This window comes from Zonotrichia leucophrys, chromosome 1A (assembly GCF_028769735.1).
Source record: "Zonotrichia leucophrys gambelii isolate GWCS_2022_RI chromosome 1A, RI_Zleu_2.0, whole genome shotgun sequence".
Lineage (NCBI taxonomy): Eukaryota > Metazoa > Chordata > Aves > Passeriformes > Passerellidae > Zonotrichia > Zonotrichia leucophrys.
This window is the reverse complement of record NC_088170.1, coordinates 46200503-46218162: the sequence shown is the minus strand read 5'-3', so window position 1 is coordinate 46218162 and position 17660 is coordinate 46200503. Positions and strand designations below refer to the sequence as shown.

Below are 17660 nucleotides of genomic sequence, written 5' to 3'. Positions count from 1 at the left end.
TCACCTCAGACATTGCAGATTTGACTCTCCATTGTTTCAATCTTGTGCATTCAAAGCAATTATCAGTCAGCAGTATACCTTTTAAAACAATTTATATTTTCTTTACAGAGCATCCAGAGTCATTACACAATACTATATAATACACATATATATATACACATATATATCATATCTATACATAGATATAGAAAGTGTACACTGTATGTGTTATCTTAAAACTTGAACAAAAGATTTGTAGGAAGGCTAATGCCTAGATGTGAACTGGTCATATCAGCAAAAAGTAAATATTTCTTACAGTGACACTGTTAATTTTTGTCCCTAAGCACAGCCTAAAAGACAGCTTTGAAATATGTCAGTGACAGTTATCCTATTTTATCCTATTATTTTTAAATCCCCCCTCGGTATATTGCTAGAAATAGAAAATTCTATTGTCAAATAGCCTCTGTAATCCTACAACATACTGTCCATGGTTCACCTCTAACCTACCTTAAAGATAGCAGAAAATGGAACTATTTACGTATCTCAGCTCTACAAAAATGATTGATTTGACACATATCCCTCTGCACTGATAACAGTCATGCAAATAACGCCATGAGCACAGGAAGAAATGGTGCAGTAACTGAGGCAAGAGGAGCTCATCAGTGTGGCTGTGGATCAGCTTGATGCTGAACAGGTCAGTAGGATGCACAGCCTGTCACAGATCCAGCATGGCCTCTGCCACCTGCCGTTCTGCCCTGGGTGCAGAAACCACAGTGACATATCCAGGGTCCTGTTCAGCTGCACTGCTGAGCGTAGCCAAGCCTGGTCACCAAGACTCCAAACAAGAAAGGGACTAGAACTCCAGGCCATGGCCACTTTTGGCCAGGAGACGAATCACTGTGTACTGAAGCCTCAGTTACAGAGCAGGGTCCCTAGGGAGGTGTGGTCAGTCTGAACCTGGACGCCAGCCAAGGGAAAAGGTAAACTCTGGGACAAGCAGCCAACACTTACATTCACAAAATTTATAGAAACCTCACCAGCCTCTGAGACCTCTCTGCTCATGTATCAGACTTTGCTAAAATAAGCCTTCAGATTTAAAAGAGAAGGAAAGGAAGAAATATGTGTAAATTCACTTAGGCATTATATAGCTTTATGACAGAAGGTGTATGAAAAATAATGAACCATAATCACTCCTTTCATTAGGCCCCAACTACATGCTAATAACCTCTAGTGAACCAACAGCACTAAAACGGATGGGAGAAAAACCTGCTAACACAGCAGTCACCCCAGCCAAAGAATATTCCACACATTTCCATATATGCTGGAAAACTATGAAAAAGCTTGGGATAGAGTAGGTTTACATAACAGGTAAAGTTATGTGCATCAAACATGAGTCTCTCTGTGCTTTACATTGGATGCATAAAAATGTTGGACACAGCTCAGCTGGAAGAAGTCATCTTTCCCCTCTCTCTCAAGCATTTTCAAGTTTGTCTCTCAAGGCAAGCATTCTGTTCTGTAATGTCACTAACCCCATTCATTTTGCTCCACAGTGTTCCACTGGTGCCTATAATGGTGATAGGAAAAATGTGTTCCTGAATGCTGTGATTGGCACTGTTAATGACCATGACACTGCAGAGCTGCTCTGTGCTTCAGCAGAGTTAGCTGATTTCAAGACCTGAATTTCCATTTAGCAAGGTAAACCAGAAGTGTTGTATAGCTGCGGGAAAGCATTTTACTGAAAATCAAATATTAAAATCACAGAGACAAAAGGACTATAAAACATAATATCTGAGAAGGGGCGAGGTGCACAGAAAACAAACCAAACACTTTGTTTGAAAAAGAAAATCTACAGGCTTTCTAGAGCTAGCAGACAACACTTCTAAAATCACTGTAACACTGTGATGTTATTTCTGCTATCTTTAAATTAACAGAGCTTTCCGTGTTAGTGGTTCTGGGGTGCTGGCTTGCATTGACAGGAAACCTTTTTTTGTATGGCATGCTCTTCTTCTACCCAAAAGTCATTGGTACAGTGCCATATGGTGAGGTAGGGGAACAGTCACTGAAGAGGCCAAGATTGCTTAGCTGTGCATCAGAAACCAAACATCATCAGCATGACCCTGGGTCAGTGCTCCCAACTCAACTTCTAAATTCTGGAATACTTTCTACCTGTTTTTCACCAGATTGTTTTCATATTAATTGTTAGATAAGCCTCACGCAAAACTCATGTTTTTCACCCATGGTGATTTAGTCATGAATTCCAAATGTGTTCAGCTGTTTTCAAATATTTTGGTTGTTGGATTGTACCACTGTGATGTATTCACATTACCGTATGTCATGCAGAGAAAAACAAATAGTGAATGGAATGTATTTACAGTGGTTAAAAGACATATTTTATTGTAGATTATACTAAAATATCTACAATTAATTGGATTAATTAAACAGCAGATGAAAATACATTAAATAAATGAATCACTATTTCTGTAAGACCATTCTGTGTGTCTACGCATATGCTTCAACAAATCCCATCTACAAGATTTGTTAGGAATGGTATTTTATTTTTTGTATAGAGAAAGAAGAAAGTATTCTCCCTCCTGTTCCACATTCAATTATCAAAACACCAACAGGTTTTCTGGCATAGACAGAGAGTGGAGAGACTGGATATAGCAGGAACTTTACTAAGTTTGGTTCCCATTCTCTTGATGCTCTGGCAAGAGGTTCTTCCCCTACCTAGGTGTGCAGGTAGAGATAGTCTTCCTGAGGTCTGCAGCTGAGGGTCCTGCTGCAGGCACTGTTACTGAGGCACCTTTACAATGCTGCCCATATTAACTAAAAACTGTTGATGGAATAAGAATTTCAATGCTTCCCACTAACAAAACTGCAAGTTCAGAATAATTCACATTAAAAGACTTGTTATACAGAGATATTAGATAGTGCCTACCTTCCACTATGAAAAGAATCTAACCAAAAAATCCAAAACTTGAACTAAACAAATTGCATAAAGATTACATTTTGAATATTACATTATTTCTATATTTGCATGGAGAGATTCAAGATGAAAGATTAGAAAAATATTCTATTCTATTCTATTCTATAATAATATGATATTAGAAAAATACTCTTGAGTATTCTCAACCGTTCAAAAATACTTTGCAACAAATGTATCATCTTGAAACTACTTCTTCAGATACTGTGAAGTTCCTTTTTTTCCTTCTATGGAGCTTCATCATCGATCTGCATCACTGTGGATGTGACTGGCTTTATCTTTTTTAAGTCGCTTGTTATCACTCATCCTTGGCTATGAAAACAAGCATCTCAGTAATTCTTCAGCACAGTACAATACATTATGGTGCACAAACAACAGAGATAACATATGAACCTTTCTTTGACTAACTAACATTCTCTTCTCTCTTTTTCCCTCTAATCATGTATGTAAAACCACCATTTCTGAAGTCCAGCATTTTAAAAATGTATCTTATCTTTTTGCAGACACAACTAATTAGCAGTTAGTTTTTAGGTAATTAACATTGCTAATTACCCATGGCCAAAGTTAAGTTCATTTGCACTTTTAACTATCTGATATGCAAGTGAAGTCCAGTAATTCCATGTCCACACTACCTAAACTGCACAATAACTGAACTTAACTCTGCAACACTGATGTATCAGTTTATCTACAAAACCTAAATGCAAAAGATGTGTCCAGTCTTTCAAAGGCAGCCCTAGTGAACAAACTGATGAAACGTATTTAGAAGCCTAAGGAAACAGGTAAGTATCTAAAGGGATTTTCAGAAGTATATAGGTGCCTCACTCCTATTAGAGTAATGCAGAGCAGTTTTTTTCTTTGCAGGACAAAGCATTTTTCAGATTTTTGGCAGATAAGTTTTTTTTTTTTTATTTAAACCTTCATTTATTCCTGTGTAAAAGTGTAGCATAGATCTACTTTTAAGAACCAAATTAATTTTCAAGGGCAACTATGAAATATTTTTTAAAATACTGAATTAAATGTTTTTGAGAAATATTCAGAGGGTCTGGGTAAATGCTAACATTAAAAATATAATTATTATCCATAAGAATTGTTATAGTCACATGAATGCAATTTTGTTGTCGATGAAAACATGCATCACTGAGGCAGAGACCACTAAAGAGATTTTCAGTGTGGGGTGAAATTTATGTTTGTGTTGAGAGCCAACCCAGGAGCCAGACGCTGCCAACAAATGTCTTTACTCTGAAAACACTTCACTAAGGATAAGAACCAAATATATTGCAGGTGACATTCTCTATTGTGCAGGGGTCCTACACAGGTCTCTGTATTATATAAGTCCTACTTAAACACTGCTCCAAAGTTGCACAAATCTACTGCACAGGCAAGAAAGTTCCCTTGAAAAAATTCCTTGAGCCCTTTGAAAAGGATGCACTTTAGTAGCATCTATCACAGTTTCTCAAGCAATACATAAATCTTGTGCTGGCCTCTGCACAGGGGTAGGCACACCTTGTAGATTATTTCTCCTGTGTTGTAGAAATATTGGAAAATCCTACAGTGCTTAAGTTCACATTATGCAGAACAGGTTGATATTGCATATATACAGATTTCAAGACAGTCAGTAAACACATTAATTACTGAAATATTTTTGCTACTGACAACTTCTGGCCCCGTGCTGAAATCCTCATTCCACTGAAATAATTGAGAGACGTTAATGACCTTAGTGAGGACAATATCTTAACCCATCTAATCAACTAATTAGATGTAATTAGATGTAATTCTTCTAACCCAATCTCTACCTCAGACTCCATTAGTGAGATTTCTCAGCGTCAGACTTCCCAAAACCCTCTCCCGTTCCAAGGAAAGGGTTCAAAATCACGGGAGTCATGCATCAGCCTCACCTGGTTCACAACTGTGAATTTCAAGGCACATAGCCTCAAAAGAAATAGATGGCAACTTCCCCAAATGCTGCTTACACACCAACAAATTCCTCTTCAATAGCATTTAACTGTGTCCCATGTCTGCACTCAAGTTCCTGGCTCCTTGTCCATGTGCACCCAACCATCCCCTCACAGGAGAGAACTGTCCAGACCTGCAGATGATATCAAAGACTGAGAATGTCAAAGTAGGAGTCTCCAAAAAGATGATCTTGATCTGGGAATGGACTTAGTGGATCCAATTCACTAAACAGTGGTCCTTGGAAAAAACCCTAAAGACTTGGAATACAGAATCCACCAACAGTCACCACCAACAAAGCTGAGTATTTCACCACTTATTTTCTTAGCCATGATACTTACATAATTCAAACAGGAGAAAATGAAAGAGCTCTGTGCCATAATTCTCAAGAACTTTATACGAGAGTTTTCCAAACCTGGAGATGGTTCCCATCTTTGATCTAAATCAGAAAATCAGTGAAATTGTCTTGCCTCTCTCATTTTCTAGTGAAAGTTCTAGTCAGTCTGCTGTTAACTTTAACAAGGTACATGAACCCTCTTGTGCTTGTACTTCCCTTACACTCTCCTTCTACCCTTCCCTCATGGGGCACAGCAGTACATAAGTATGAAAAGAAAAAATGTCAAAGAAAGCTATTTATTTCCCTAAGAGTAATCACTTCTTCTGATATGCTTGTTTGGGACCACAGGTCCTCTGTGTTTTGAAGTCTCCCTTGTGTTGCCCTTAGTGTTACCCCCCTTATATTGTGTGGTGGACAATTTATTCAAGATTCAGGATCCTTCCTTGTGCCAAAACCCCAATAAATTCTTCTTGGCTACCCCTAATCTCACTATGCAACTTGGGCTGCCTCACACTTTTTTTAATGAACCTTTCATATTTCTAGTCCAGCTGTTTTGAAGAACTAGTTAGCACAGACCTCATCTTCTATCCTTACATATCTCTTCTCTCTATGTTTCAGCTGCTCTTGCTTTCTGGAGCCATCTTTTTCTGACATCTGCCTTCACCTTCCAGATTCTCAGCCCCATGACTCTTAGGTTTTTTTCCCCCCAGATGGAGGACCTGCTGCCTATGCAACAGTTTAACACAGCATCATGTCACTCCACCCTCTTACTTTGCAACAAGGGTTTCTCTTGACTGACTCTACCCTTACAACAAACAGAATGAAGTTCAACCCATGTGGTGGACTTTGAGTTTGTGACTCAGAATGAGATAATCTGCTCCCTAATGCATATCTTTCTCAGTGATTGCTATGATAGGAAACTAACTGTGTCATGTGGCACTTCAATCTAGATGTCTACATTTTGTTGAACAAAATTAGAACACTTGTTCTCAGGTTACACCTGTGATGACAAATGGATTTATGCCGAACTGGTGATTGAACAGTGAATGAATTCTGAAGTTCACAGGTTACTTCTAAGCAGTTTGTTACAGGTTTAAAAGGAGAGCAAGTTTTAAAATGTTATATACCAACATAATCTTGTAGCATCTCTAAAAGAAAGCCCAGACAGGAAAAAAGTTAAAACCTGCGTCACTGGATCTATTTTATTATGATGATTGTGTTGCCTTGTTTACTCCTAACAAAAAATCATCACTCTTACACATACCAGAATGTAAGAAGAGGCCCTGACCATGACCATACTATAGTCATTCAGTACTAAGTATTATAAATCTTCCTAATCTTGCATTGCAAATGTTTCATTTCCATGCATGGCATTTGGAGAGCTCTATATTAGAGAGACCATTAAAGCTACTTCCTTGCCCTTCATATTTTAAGAATGACCTCAAAGGTTATTGTTCATGTCACTGTGGGTACATGTATTTAACAACAGAGAAAGGAGGAGGGCCTGCACAGCTTAGGTGATTGCAACATGAGAAGTGCAACTTGAAGCAGTAACTTTAACAACCACCCAGTTTTTAAAAGTGAAGCTAACCCCTGCCACCCCAAAGATGAGCACCATCATGTCCTCATAAGTATGTTTGCAGAGAAAATTAAAAATTGTGTGGCACCTGAGCTTTGTGTCAGTTTTCTGCCTAAGAACAAATTTTATCTGAAACAAGTCACATGATTAAAGTAGAGTGATGTCGGTTTTAAATACACGTAGTTTCCAGTGGCTGGAGACCTCTAGGCTTGGTCAGCCTGCTACTGAAGCTAATTTTGTGGTTTGGCAACCAATTCCAATGCCTTTTACTGAGTGTCAAAAAAAAAGAACCCAAACCTGACAACAGCCTTAAAAAATGCCTGTAGTCTACTAACGGTCTCACGGATGTGACACACATTATGAATCAACCCTATAAATCTGTCCCACAGAAGGATTTATTCTGGCTTGTACGGAAGCTCCCAGCGAAGAAGTTCCTCGGGATCCAAATCTCTCGACCCAAAACAAGCTGTTCCTCAACTGCCTTGCAGCCAAACCGAATTACTCTTGGGGCACGGCTTTCACGTTCCCACTTCTCCCGGATAAACTTGCACACAAACCGGAGAGGCGGGAGGGCGGAGGGGTCCTCCCCGCTCCCTCCTGGTTCTGCCACGGCGGCCCCAGCGCGGGTCAGCGCCGCGGGTGCGGGGGCCGGCAGGAGGCCCCGGCTGCAGCCCGCCGCCTCCCGGCGCCGCCGCCCCGGCCCACCGGCCCGCATGACATCATCGGGACGGCTCGGGATCGATCCCCGCCGGCCGCCGGCTCGGGCGGCGCTCCTCCGCGGCGGCCGCCGCTGCCGCCCTGCGCGCCGAGGGGTACGGCGGGCCCTGCCTCGGGCGGAACGGGCTGACAGCGGGCTCATCGCCGCCGGGCTCATCGCCGCCGCCATGCAGCGAGCGCGCTGACGGCTCTGCGCCGGCTTCGGGCTGCGCGACGGGAGCCGCTCCGCGGGCGGCCGGGAAAAGGTGCGGCGTCCTCACGGCCCCCCGGCGAATGCGCCCTCCGCCAACAACGGCGCTTGTTAAGGAGCCCTCCCTGGCTTGGGGGTCAGGAAGAAGGAATTCACCGGGCGGGAATCGGGAGGAAGGAAAAGGAGCCACGAGCGGGAGGATCGAGCAGCGGCAGCTGAAGAAACCGCCCGGTGCCTCTCCTGACAGGCTGCGACGCGCAGCGCTTCCAGACCCCCGTCGTAAGAGAATGGGGCGGGAGGGGGAGCCCAGAGGCATAAACAAGGAGCGCAGGACCTAATTCCTTCCCCTCCCTTTCCTCACTGGCTCGCCCGGGCTCGCCAATAAATCCAGCTGGGCTATACATCGCGATGGGAACGTGCTGCCAAGGAGGCTGCCTTCCCGTCGCTGAGGATGCTGCTGCCTTCCCCGCACTGAGGAGGCTGCTGCCGCCGGGGCTGCCTGCACACCACTGAGGACGCTGCTGCTGCTGCTGCCGCCGAGGTTGCCGTGCCCTCATTGAGGCGGCCGCCGCCGCTGCGTTACAGGGAGAGATTGTGGCGCTGCGACAGGGGAGGACGGGGCTCGGCGCGCAGGGGGGAGGCGCGGCGAGCATGCGCCGCCCGAGCCGCTGACTGGATCCTCAGCCAAGGTACCGAGGCAAAAAAAAAAAAAAAAAAAAAAAAAAAAAAAAAAAGGGAAATTGAAAAAAAAAAAGGAGAAAGGAAAAGGATTGAGAGAAAGAAGAATGAATGACGGTAGAGGAGAATAGAAAAGACCGGCAGGGTAAAGCAGCCCCCGGCCGGCGGGAAGGAGCAGCTCTGGCATGTGGGGATCTCCGGCACCAACAGGTAGGAGGAGAGGGGCTGGGGGCGCCGAGGCTGCCGCGGCTGCAGGTGCGTGCTGAGAGGGCTCTCCCGCTCGGGGCTGCGGGGCTGGTTTCCAAAGAAGGGGCATGATGGAAGCCCTCCCAGACAGACAATGCCTCTTCCGCTCTCCCCAGCTCCCCGCCGCGGGGGGCTCTCGCACGGCTCCGGCAGATGCGGCTGATGCCAGGCAGCGGCGGCCGGGCGGCGCAGCCAGCCCGGCGCAGCATGGCCGGGCGCGGGGAGCGGCCCGGGGCGCGAGTGGCGGCGGTGAGAGCGATGGGCGAGCGAGCAGTGCGCGGCGGGGCCGGGGCGTGCGGGCTCCGTGAGTGCGGAGGCTGGGCCGGCCGCCGCGGGGACAGCTCCACCGAGCAGGGGGAGCGGCGGGGCTGGCGGCAGGGGGAGGGGGAGGCTGATTTCATGGTTCTAAAACGATGCCATGATCTGATCAGCCTCTGTTTACACAGCAGCAATCAGGCTCTTTTGTGGACGGTAAGAATGGAAGGATTTTGCTGGGATTCAGTGGGAATATCCTTTGTACACCCGAGGTGGCATAGGAAACACTTCGTGTGAATAACGAAGGAGCCTGATCATGCCCGCTGTGGCTCCTGTGCCTGGCTCTGGAGGGAGAAAAAAGAAAAACAAAACAAAACCGAAAAAAAAAATAAAAGCAGCAACAGACAGCTCTTTATTATATTTTATTGCATGAAATGTATTCCGGTACAATTCACCGGGAGGATTAATGGGAATCATGGAGCCCTAATTAGCAAAAAAAGGAAAACAACCAAAAATAAAAAACCAACAATTTATATGTTTATTTAAGCATAACCAAAACCAGCTCTCCCGAAAGGGTGGGCATTATATCTGGGCTGTGCTGCCTGTTTTTCCTCAGTATTTACGCTGACCGTCGCTTATTATGAATTATGTCGAGGCTTTAACGATTTGCATTAAAGCACGGGGGAAGGGGGGGAGGCCGGGGGGGACGACACCCTAAAGCATACTGCTATCGACTGTCTAGATACCTGTTTATCGAAAAGGCTAAACGATAAAATTATTGTTTATAGCAGGAAGGGAGGGGGATAGTGAATACTGTTTCTCTTACAAAATGCATAAACTAACACTGTGTGATTAATGTGCTTTGGTGACTTGGGTTAAAAAACATAAATTCTGCAGGGTTTCTTTGGGTGTGATCCATATCAACACAGCAGTTGCCTCTTAAAACATTGACAAATACTGTAGCCATAAAATAAATGTAGGTAATGTCAAAATATCAGCAGTCTTTGGGGATTCTTTAAAAAAGATGTCAGTGATTAACTCTTGGGCTTGCAAACTGGGAATCTTTTGATTCACAAAATCTCTGAGGCTTTAACTGTGAAATTATATGTGCTACCAAATATAAGGGGGACTGGTCAGTCGTGAAACTGTAACAAATCTGCCAATAGTCAATTATACTAAATAGTCAGTAAAAAAAAGAAAAAAACCTCGTGTTTTTTTAGAAACAAACAATAGTACTCAAATTTACAACTTCATTCGGTTCTCCATAAATTAACATCTTTGCTAGCACTTTCTGACATCATTTTGTGTTAACTTAAGAACTGATAGCTCGATTTTTTTTCAGATATTTTGATGGCATGACAAATCAGAAAGAAGAGGATGTACTGTATGACTAGACACAAGATCAGTTCTGTTTGTGGATTACATTTTCAGTAAGATGTATGGATCTATTTTTTCCTTGTTCTTAAATATAGATCATGAGACTTGACTGAGGCAATATACATATCATCCATCCATCTATGGCGAACTACAGCCATGCAGCTGACAACATTTTGCAAAATCTCTCTCCTTTAACAGCTTTTCTGAAACTGACTTCACTGGGTTTCATAATAGGAGTCAGTGTGGTGGGTAACCTTCTGATCTCCATTTTGCTAGTCAAAGATAAGACCTTGCATAGAGCTCCTTACTACTTCCTGTTGGATCTTTGCTGCTCAGATATCCTCAGATCTGCAATTTGTTTCCCTTTTGTTTTCACCTCGGTAAAAAATGGCTCTACGTGGACGTATGGGACTCTTACTTGCAAAGTGATTGCTTTTTTGGGGGTTTTGTCCTGCTTTCACACTGCTTTCATGTTATTCTGCATAAGCGTCACGAGATACTTAGCTATTGCCCACCACCGTTTTTATACAAAGAGACTGACCTTCTGGACTTGTCTGGCTGTTATCTGTATGGTGTGGACTCTCTCTGTAGCCATGGCTTTCCCCCCAGTTCTAGATGTGGGCACCTACTCGTTCATTAGGGAGGAAGACCAATGCACTTTCCAGCATCGTTCCTTCAGGGCTAATGATTCCTTGGGATTTATGCTTCTTCTTGCCCTTATCCTCCTAGCCACACAGCTTGTCTACCTCAAGCTGATATTTTTTGTTCACGATCGCAGGAAAATGAAGCCAGTCCAGTTTGTTGCAGCAGTGAGCCAGAACTGGACTTTCCATGGTCCCGGAGCGAGCGGTCAGGCGGCTGCGAATTGGCTGGCTGGATTCGGAAGGGGTCCCACGCCTCCAACCTTGCTGGGAATCAGGCAGAACGCCAACACCACAGGCAGGAGGAGGCTACTGGTTTTAGACGAATTCAAAATGGAGAAGAGAATCAGCAGAATGTTCTACATCATGACATTCCTCTTTCTGACCTTGTGGGGTCCCTATTTGGTAGCCTGCTACTGGAGAGTTTTTGCGAGAGGGCCTGTGGTACCTGGGGGATTTCTAACGGCCGCTGTCTGGATGAGTTTTGCCCAAGCTGGAATCAATCCTTTTGTCTGCATTTTCTCCAACAGGGAGCTGAGGCGCTGTTTCAGCACAACCCTTCTTTACTGCAGAAAATCCAGGTTACCAAGGGAACCTTACTGTGTTATATGAGGGAGCATCTGTAAATCTTTAGCCTTGTGAAACACTACCATTCTCTGCTAAGCAATTGTGGCCTGTAGCCATGTCTTGAGGAGAAAATCAAGAATGGGACGTCAGCAGCTGTAAGGATTTGGGCAACATTCTGCAGTCTCTGCAATAGCTCACCTCTAATCCTGTTTTAAACCTAAACATGTTCCTGCTGACCACTGCTGAAGGTTTGTAATTAAGAACAAAGGACTGAACTACTGCCCTGAATTCCTTTATGTGGTTGAAATCTAGATTATGAAAGTAGCAGGTGCTAAGTATCAGTGCTAAATGCTGTGTATATCACTACATAAAATAAGAACATCAAAAAGATTAGCATTGGACATCTTAATAAATTAAGTTGATATGAGGTTAATGTGTTGATAAAACTAATTTTAGACATCTGAAGACCTTTAAAACATTTCATACAATTATTATTTTGCAAAGACTGAAAACTGGGGACTCGAGTACTGTAACTGATTAAAGATGTGCCATGCATTATTGGATTATCACACTTACAAATCTGTTTGCCTTGTGAGTAAGTTTTGGGGAGCATTCCAAAGCAGTATTTTTGTTCAGATTTTGACTTTAATTTTTTTTTTCTCCAAATATATTACTCTTTCTAATTACCATTTTCCTTAACAGTGAAATTACTAACATTTAACTGTATTCTGTGTTTTTTGCTGATTTGGTATAAAGTTTAATAGACTCTTATTTATATTTTTTAAAAAGCTAGATATCAGTCTGTTAGGCAACGTTAATGATAATATCCAGTCATAATTGAACAGTTATAATTATACAGAATAAACACATGTTGCCTTAAAGGGTTATCTAGTATCTTCCATTTTGTTTAGCATTGAAGCAAATAAGCAAGGAAAATTGAATCAATAACTCTGGTCAGTCATTTGGGAGTGCATGAAAGATCACTTAGTCCTCTTTTTTCCTTTTTACTCCAATGGTTCCCAAAATCAATATGCACATCACTGGGAGTATATGATTTTTTTCTAGGTGTGCCGCCCTTTCTAGTTTGTTCTGAGAAACACAGGCAGTTGATGTATGTTTATATTTTAAGACAGCTGTCATGGGGAGACCGCAGCCTTAGTATGATATCTTGCACAATTTGTGAAGCATTTATTCTACTGAAGGCACAGTCTTGTTTATATTTTCTGCACATTTTGGTGTATTGGTTGTTTTAAATTATTTAAGTTTTAACTTGTGAAAGCATATACTATGATTTCTTAGTATTTTAGAAATACATTAGAGTCTGTGAGTCTTTCCTTCTTTACGATACAGATGTGTGGATTTCAATATAAAGTTGCATTTGCCAAAATTTACCTGTGTAGCTTGTTAATTTTCTTGGAATAAAATTTTACATTTTTCCAGTTATACAATTAACCTTTTTTATTTTGTCTAGTGAGCTAGCATGAAGTACTGAGAATGTAGCCATTATGAATTATTATCCTTTGCAGTCACTGTATTCCCAAACTGTAAATGCATGAATGATGGGGACCACAGGATTGATAAATGATATTATCTGCAGTAGCACTATTGTGTAGTTTATCATAATTACCCATCTATCTGTTCTAATATGTCAGTTATATTTAAAGTTACAACACAGTATTTGACATTAACTTCACAGTTTAATTTTGGAAAATGTGTATAACTGAAGCACAAAACCATGAGTTGATCAGTCATAAAGAACACAGATTTTTCTTAATTTTGGGAGAGACAAGACTAGAGGTCTGAATTCAGTATTGGTATATCTTGTCCTTTGTTGCAGTTTTATGACCAGCAAGTTAACGTATGCATACACAAGTAGCAGTCAATAATGGAAATGCTTAAATTTGTGTGATAACATTATATAACATATGCAACAATTCAGACAGTTGTGTCTGTATGTGATCAGACAACTTGATCAAAGATTTGGTGAGTGATCTGTTTGACCTCACTTACACTTTTATACTGAGGTTGATTGGTGAGAGGCATGGCTTTATATACTGTGTTGAAACAGAAAAAATGCTAAAACAATGAGTCCTCATCAGTGTAGGAATGTTTCAGAACGTAATTTGAAATGGGACCAATAAACTTCTACCAAAAGGACATTTTTATTACACTGGAAAAGGCTTTGAAATTAAGGTAGTTAAGCAATTGTCAAAGATAGAAGGAGTGAATAAAAACTGAATCATATGTTGAGAAAAATTCTGAAAGTCATCCCACTTAAGTTTATTAAAAGGTTGATTGGCAATAACTTCAGTCTAATTTCTTTAAAATAGTAACCTTTACAAGGAACATTGATATTACATATTGTAATAAAGAAGTACATATAAATAAAGTTGTAAATAGTATATAGTTGTAGAAGTAGTCAGTTCTGATGATTAGCCAGAAATTTTCAACTATGAAATTTCAAAAGCTGCAAATCTGGGGCCTGACCTAACTCTTAATAAAGTTAGTTGGTGTTTTCCCATTGACTTCATTTGGAGCAGAAGCAGGCCCTAACATTTCTATAGTACTATACTTCTGAAATACTAAGAAGGCTGTATTTACTATGCAGTGGGAAAGAAAAGAAAATTTAAATTATTTCCCTGGAAGTTTTGCAAGGAGCAACTGATGTAAATTAAAATAATAAACAGTAAACAAATCTGAAAGCAAATATCTTGATAAATGTTTTTCTTTTGACATGAATATAATTCCTTTGGCTATATGACAATACTGTATTGCTACCTGAGAAAGGGCAGGTAGTTTTTATTAAGTGGATTTTAAAGAATTGTGCCAGTAAGAAATCTTGTGACAGAAGTATTTAGTTTTATTTTTCTCCAGTGTTGAAAGGACAAGGGGATGTTCAGTGAAATTAAAATCCAACAAATAAAGTAGCATTTTATGCAATGTTATTACTCAGTGGATACAGGATGATTACACACTGTTGCAGGATGTCAAGTAGTTTAGAAAGGTTCCTCAAAGAACTGAATGTATACATGAATTAAAGCAGTGCTTGCTTTTTGCCATCAGTGTCATTTTGATCCTAGTCAGCACATCAAAACTAATGTACTAAGGTATAAATTCAAAGGAGCAAGAAGGTTCATTCCAATTCAGTTCACTGTTGTGTCACAGTATGAGGAGCCTTTTGCTTTCATTTTAGTACAGGAGTTAAGCTATTGCCAAAGCTAGAATACAGGGCTGGTAGATTAGTCCTTGCTTTTCAGAATAGCAAGGAATATCACAATATTTTATATCTGCATTGATCTATAATGTTCATAGGTAATGCTAAGTCAAAAGTTTAAATTTTCTAATGAGAGAGGAAAAAAAAAAAAAAAAACCAGATTCCCGGAAAGAAAGGCTTTCTACCCCTGTTCCTTTCCTGCCCTCTGTTGCCCCATGGCCCTTTGGCAGCCTCTTCATGAATCCTTGTACAGGATCAAATGTTTCCTACTCTTGGTTTTGTATTTCTCCTGCTCCTTGGGAAGTGCCTCAGCCCCTCCTGCCCAGCAGATAAGCTCCTGCAGCAGCTTCCCAGGGTTTGCCAGTGTCTGGGTTCCCCCCTGAGGATGGAGAGGCACTGCCAGCTCCTTCCAGCTGCCTCGGTGGCTCTCAGGGCACTTGGCTGGCACGCTGGCTACCTCTGTCCTCTGGCTTTGCTCATGAAGTAGATGCTGTTTGTGTTATGCAAACAAAAATGAGAATGGAGACGGGGCAGCAGGAAACAATTTTCCCTCTCACAAATTTTTCACAAGGAAACCACTGTTTTTGTTGCATTGCCCAAGAGCACATTGTATTTTAAAAGCATAATCGGCGTTAATTACCCTCTAAATGAATAAAATGTACAGTTAGCCAATTAAGACAAGGTTTTTGGTACAGCTAAAAAGTCTTATTATAAAATGGCTTTTTTCCGTCTCTAGACCTTGGAGGCAGAGGAGTCCATTCTGTCTGTCTGCTTTTAAGTGCATTGTGTTTGCTCACTTGTTTTGCTTTTGCTTCGACTTTCAAGCATCTCAAAATTTTATTTATATTAATAGGAATCCAGTAATGCAGCAGGTTTTTATCACTCATGGGTTAAAAAAAATAATATTAAAGGGAACTCTGATGATTTTTGTGGTGAGTTAGGGAGATATTTTGGCAAGTACTTGGTTTTTAGCAAATGTTTAATAAACCTCTAGGCTGCTGGGCTTCTGCATAGTCGCACAGTCAGTTCTTAATTATTGAAACTAGCAATGGAATAGACTAACCCACATAAAGCTAACACCCAGGTAATACAAAGCATGTCCACATTAGATAAGAACTTTCCATGTGTATTACATTTATCAAGGAATGGAGTTAAACTCAAGTAAAAGTGAGATCAGAAATCCAAAGAAGAATGGTGGGTGTTTTTCCTTTTTTTTTCTGCTTTGTTTTAGCACAGCACTGCTAATCTGCAACCTGGGTTACACACCCACATACAACTGAGAGTTGCCTGTACAATTCTGCATAGCACATAGGCAACTTCCTTCTAGTTTATATTCATTGAGAGCTCCATGAGTGCACACTACTAATCTGATTGACTTTCACAGAAAAAAGAAAGCTCAGTCTGAGATACCGCTCTTCAAAATTAAAATTCAATTGAACTTCTCTGCTTTTGTATACTTCAGTGATTTTGAGTGTGAAGAAATCAGTGACTTAAATCAGCCATGATCATAAGTGTACTCTGGCCATGGCCATTAGAAAAAGGACAAGATGACATTTTGCAATGCATATGCAACAAATTAAAGACTTTGATATTATACACCAAGACTTTGTGTGAGTGGGCTGAAAACAGTTTATGTTTTTCTTTTAGAAAAAAGTATGATGAAGCCATCCATTGAAATGGATAAAGCCTTTAACTATCCAGTGTGGAAAAAGAAGAGGAACTTTAAAAATTGCTCATTAGAAATAGTAAATAGTTTCAGTGGTGTTTTTGTTCAGTTGAACTGTGTAATTATATAACTATATGATGATCAAAGGAGTGTCACAGTAAATAAGTTAGATTTTTAGTAGTCTAGAAAGGAAATAAGTAACAACAATCTTCAAGCATTTGAAATGAAGGAATTACAGCAATTGATACGTTTTATAAAATTTAGGTAACAAAATAATTATTTACATTTTCTGTGCTTCCTGATTTATGTACTTAAAGAACAATGTCTTTAGAGAGTGAGCTGGCTTTTGCAGGCCAATGAGAGACTTCTTTGTATCACAGGTTTTGTACTTTGCTTTGTATGTAATAAGCACAAGAGATATAAAACCAGAAGTTATCTGATATCAACCTCAAACTCTGCATTAGGCACAGAACTTCTCCCAATGGTCAGCATATTACTGTCTCCGGAGATTATTCAAAACTATGCTGTGCTACTTCACAAGAATTCTACTTCACCTTTGTTAAAGAGCAGTCTAGTTAAAGATGTGTTTGTTTTCATTCTATAACCCTCCAATTCAGGCATGCTCACATCCTTATACAAATTGAAGAAATTGCTAGAAATAGGAAGTTTTGCCCTCACCAATAATCTTGGTGAGTTTTGCCTTCACCAATATTGGTGAGTTTTGCCCTACAATAATCTTGGCGAGTCAGGTTCTTGAGATAGTATAAAAGAGTGGCACAGATATTCAATGACTCGTCTAGGCAGAAGGTGGAAGGATGCAAAAAAGTATTCATCCCTGTTTAGGAAGTGTTTAAAATCCTGCTGTTTGGCATCCTATAGCGAGACCATCTTCTGTGGGACTGGCCCACCCCAGGCCTGCAAACCACTCTGTGCTGAGTTTAAACAGGACTGTGGTTGCACATACTGAGGTCAGAAATTCTTAGACAATATTCGTAGGCTACAGACTAGTGATAGCTGCTTGTCTCCTCAAAACAGAAGTCACAGAATAACCAGAGGTCAAGAGAGAAATGCTTATTGTAAGCTGCTTGGGATTTTGTGCCCTCTTGGCCCCCTCAGAGGTGACTGAGAAGACCTGTTTCATTCTTGACTTTGTTTGGGTTTTGTTTGTTTGTTTTGAAAATGCATGCTATCTCAGTTGCTCTATTCCATCCCACCTATTGCCAGCTGAACTTTTGATGTTATGCTTTATCAAGTCTGTTATGTTCTTTAAAATACATATCT

General features: G+C 41.0%; 1 protein-coding gene across 4 annotated transcripts; it reads left to right on the top strand.

The window, feature by feature from the left end:
- Nucleotides 1-7431: 7431 nt before the first annotated feature.
- Nucleotides 7432-14215, top strand: GPR85 (G protein-coupled receptor 85). Of its 4 annotated transcripts, none has more exons than XM_064702651.1 (2): nucleotides 7432-8424; nucleotides 10257-14215. In XM_064702651.1, exon 2 carries the CDS (start codon nucleotides 10432-10434, stop codon nucleotides 11542-11544), a length of 1113 nt encoding a protein of 370 aa, XP_064558721.1. In that variant the 5' UTR covers nucleotides 7432-8424; nucleotides 10257-10431; the 3' UTR covers nucleotides 11545-14215. The 4 variants fall into 4 exon arrangements, with proteins under 4 accessions (XP_064558721.1, XP_064558720.1, XP_064558723.1 ...); XM_064702650.1 differs by lacking the exon at nucleotides 7432-8424 and adding an exon at nucleotides 8441-8623; XM_064702653.1 differs by lacking the exon at nucleotides 7432-8424 and adding an exon at nucleotides 8639-8908.
- The last annotated feature ends 3445 nt before the right edge of the window (nucleotides 14216-17660 follow it).

Excerpts from the sequence above, each read along its gene's own strand:
- GPR85 (XM_064702651.1), top strand. The coding sequence starts at position 10,432 with ATGGCGAACTACAGCCATGCAGCTGACAACATTTTGCAAAATCTCTCT.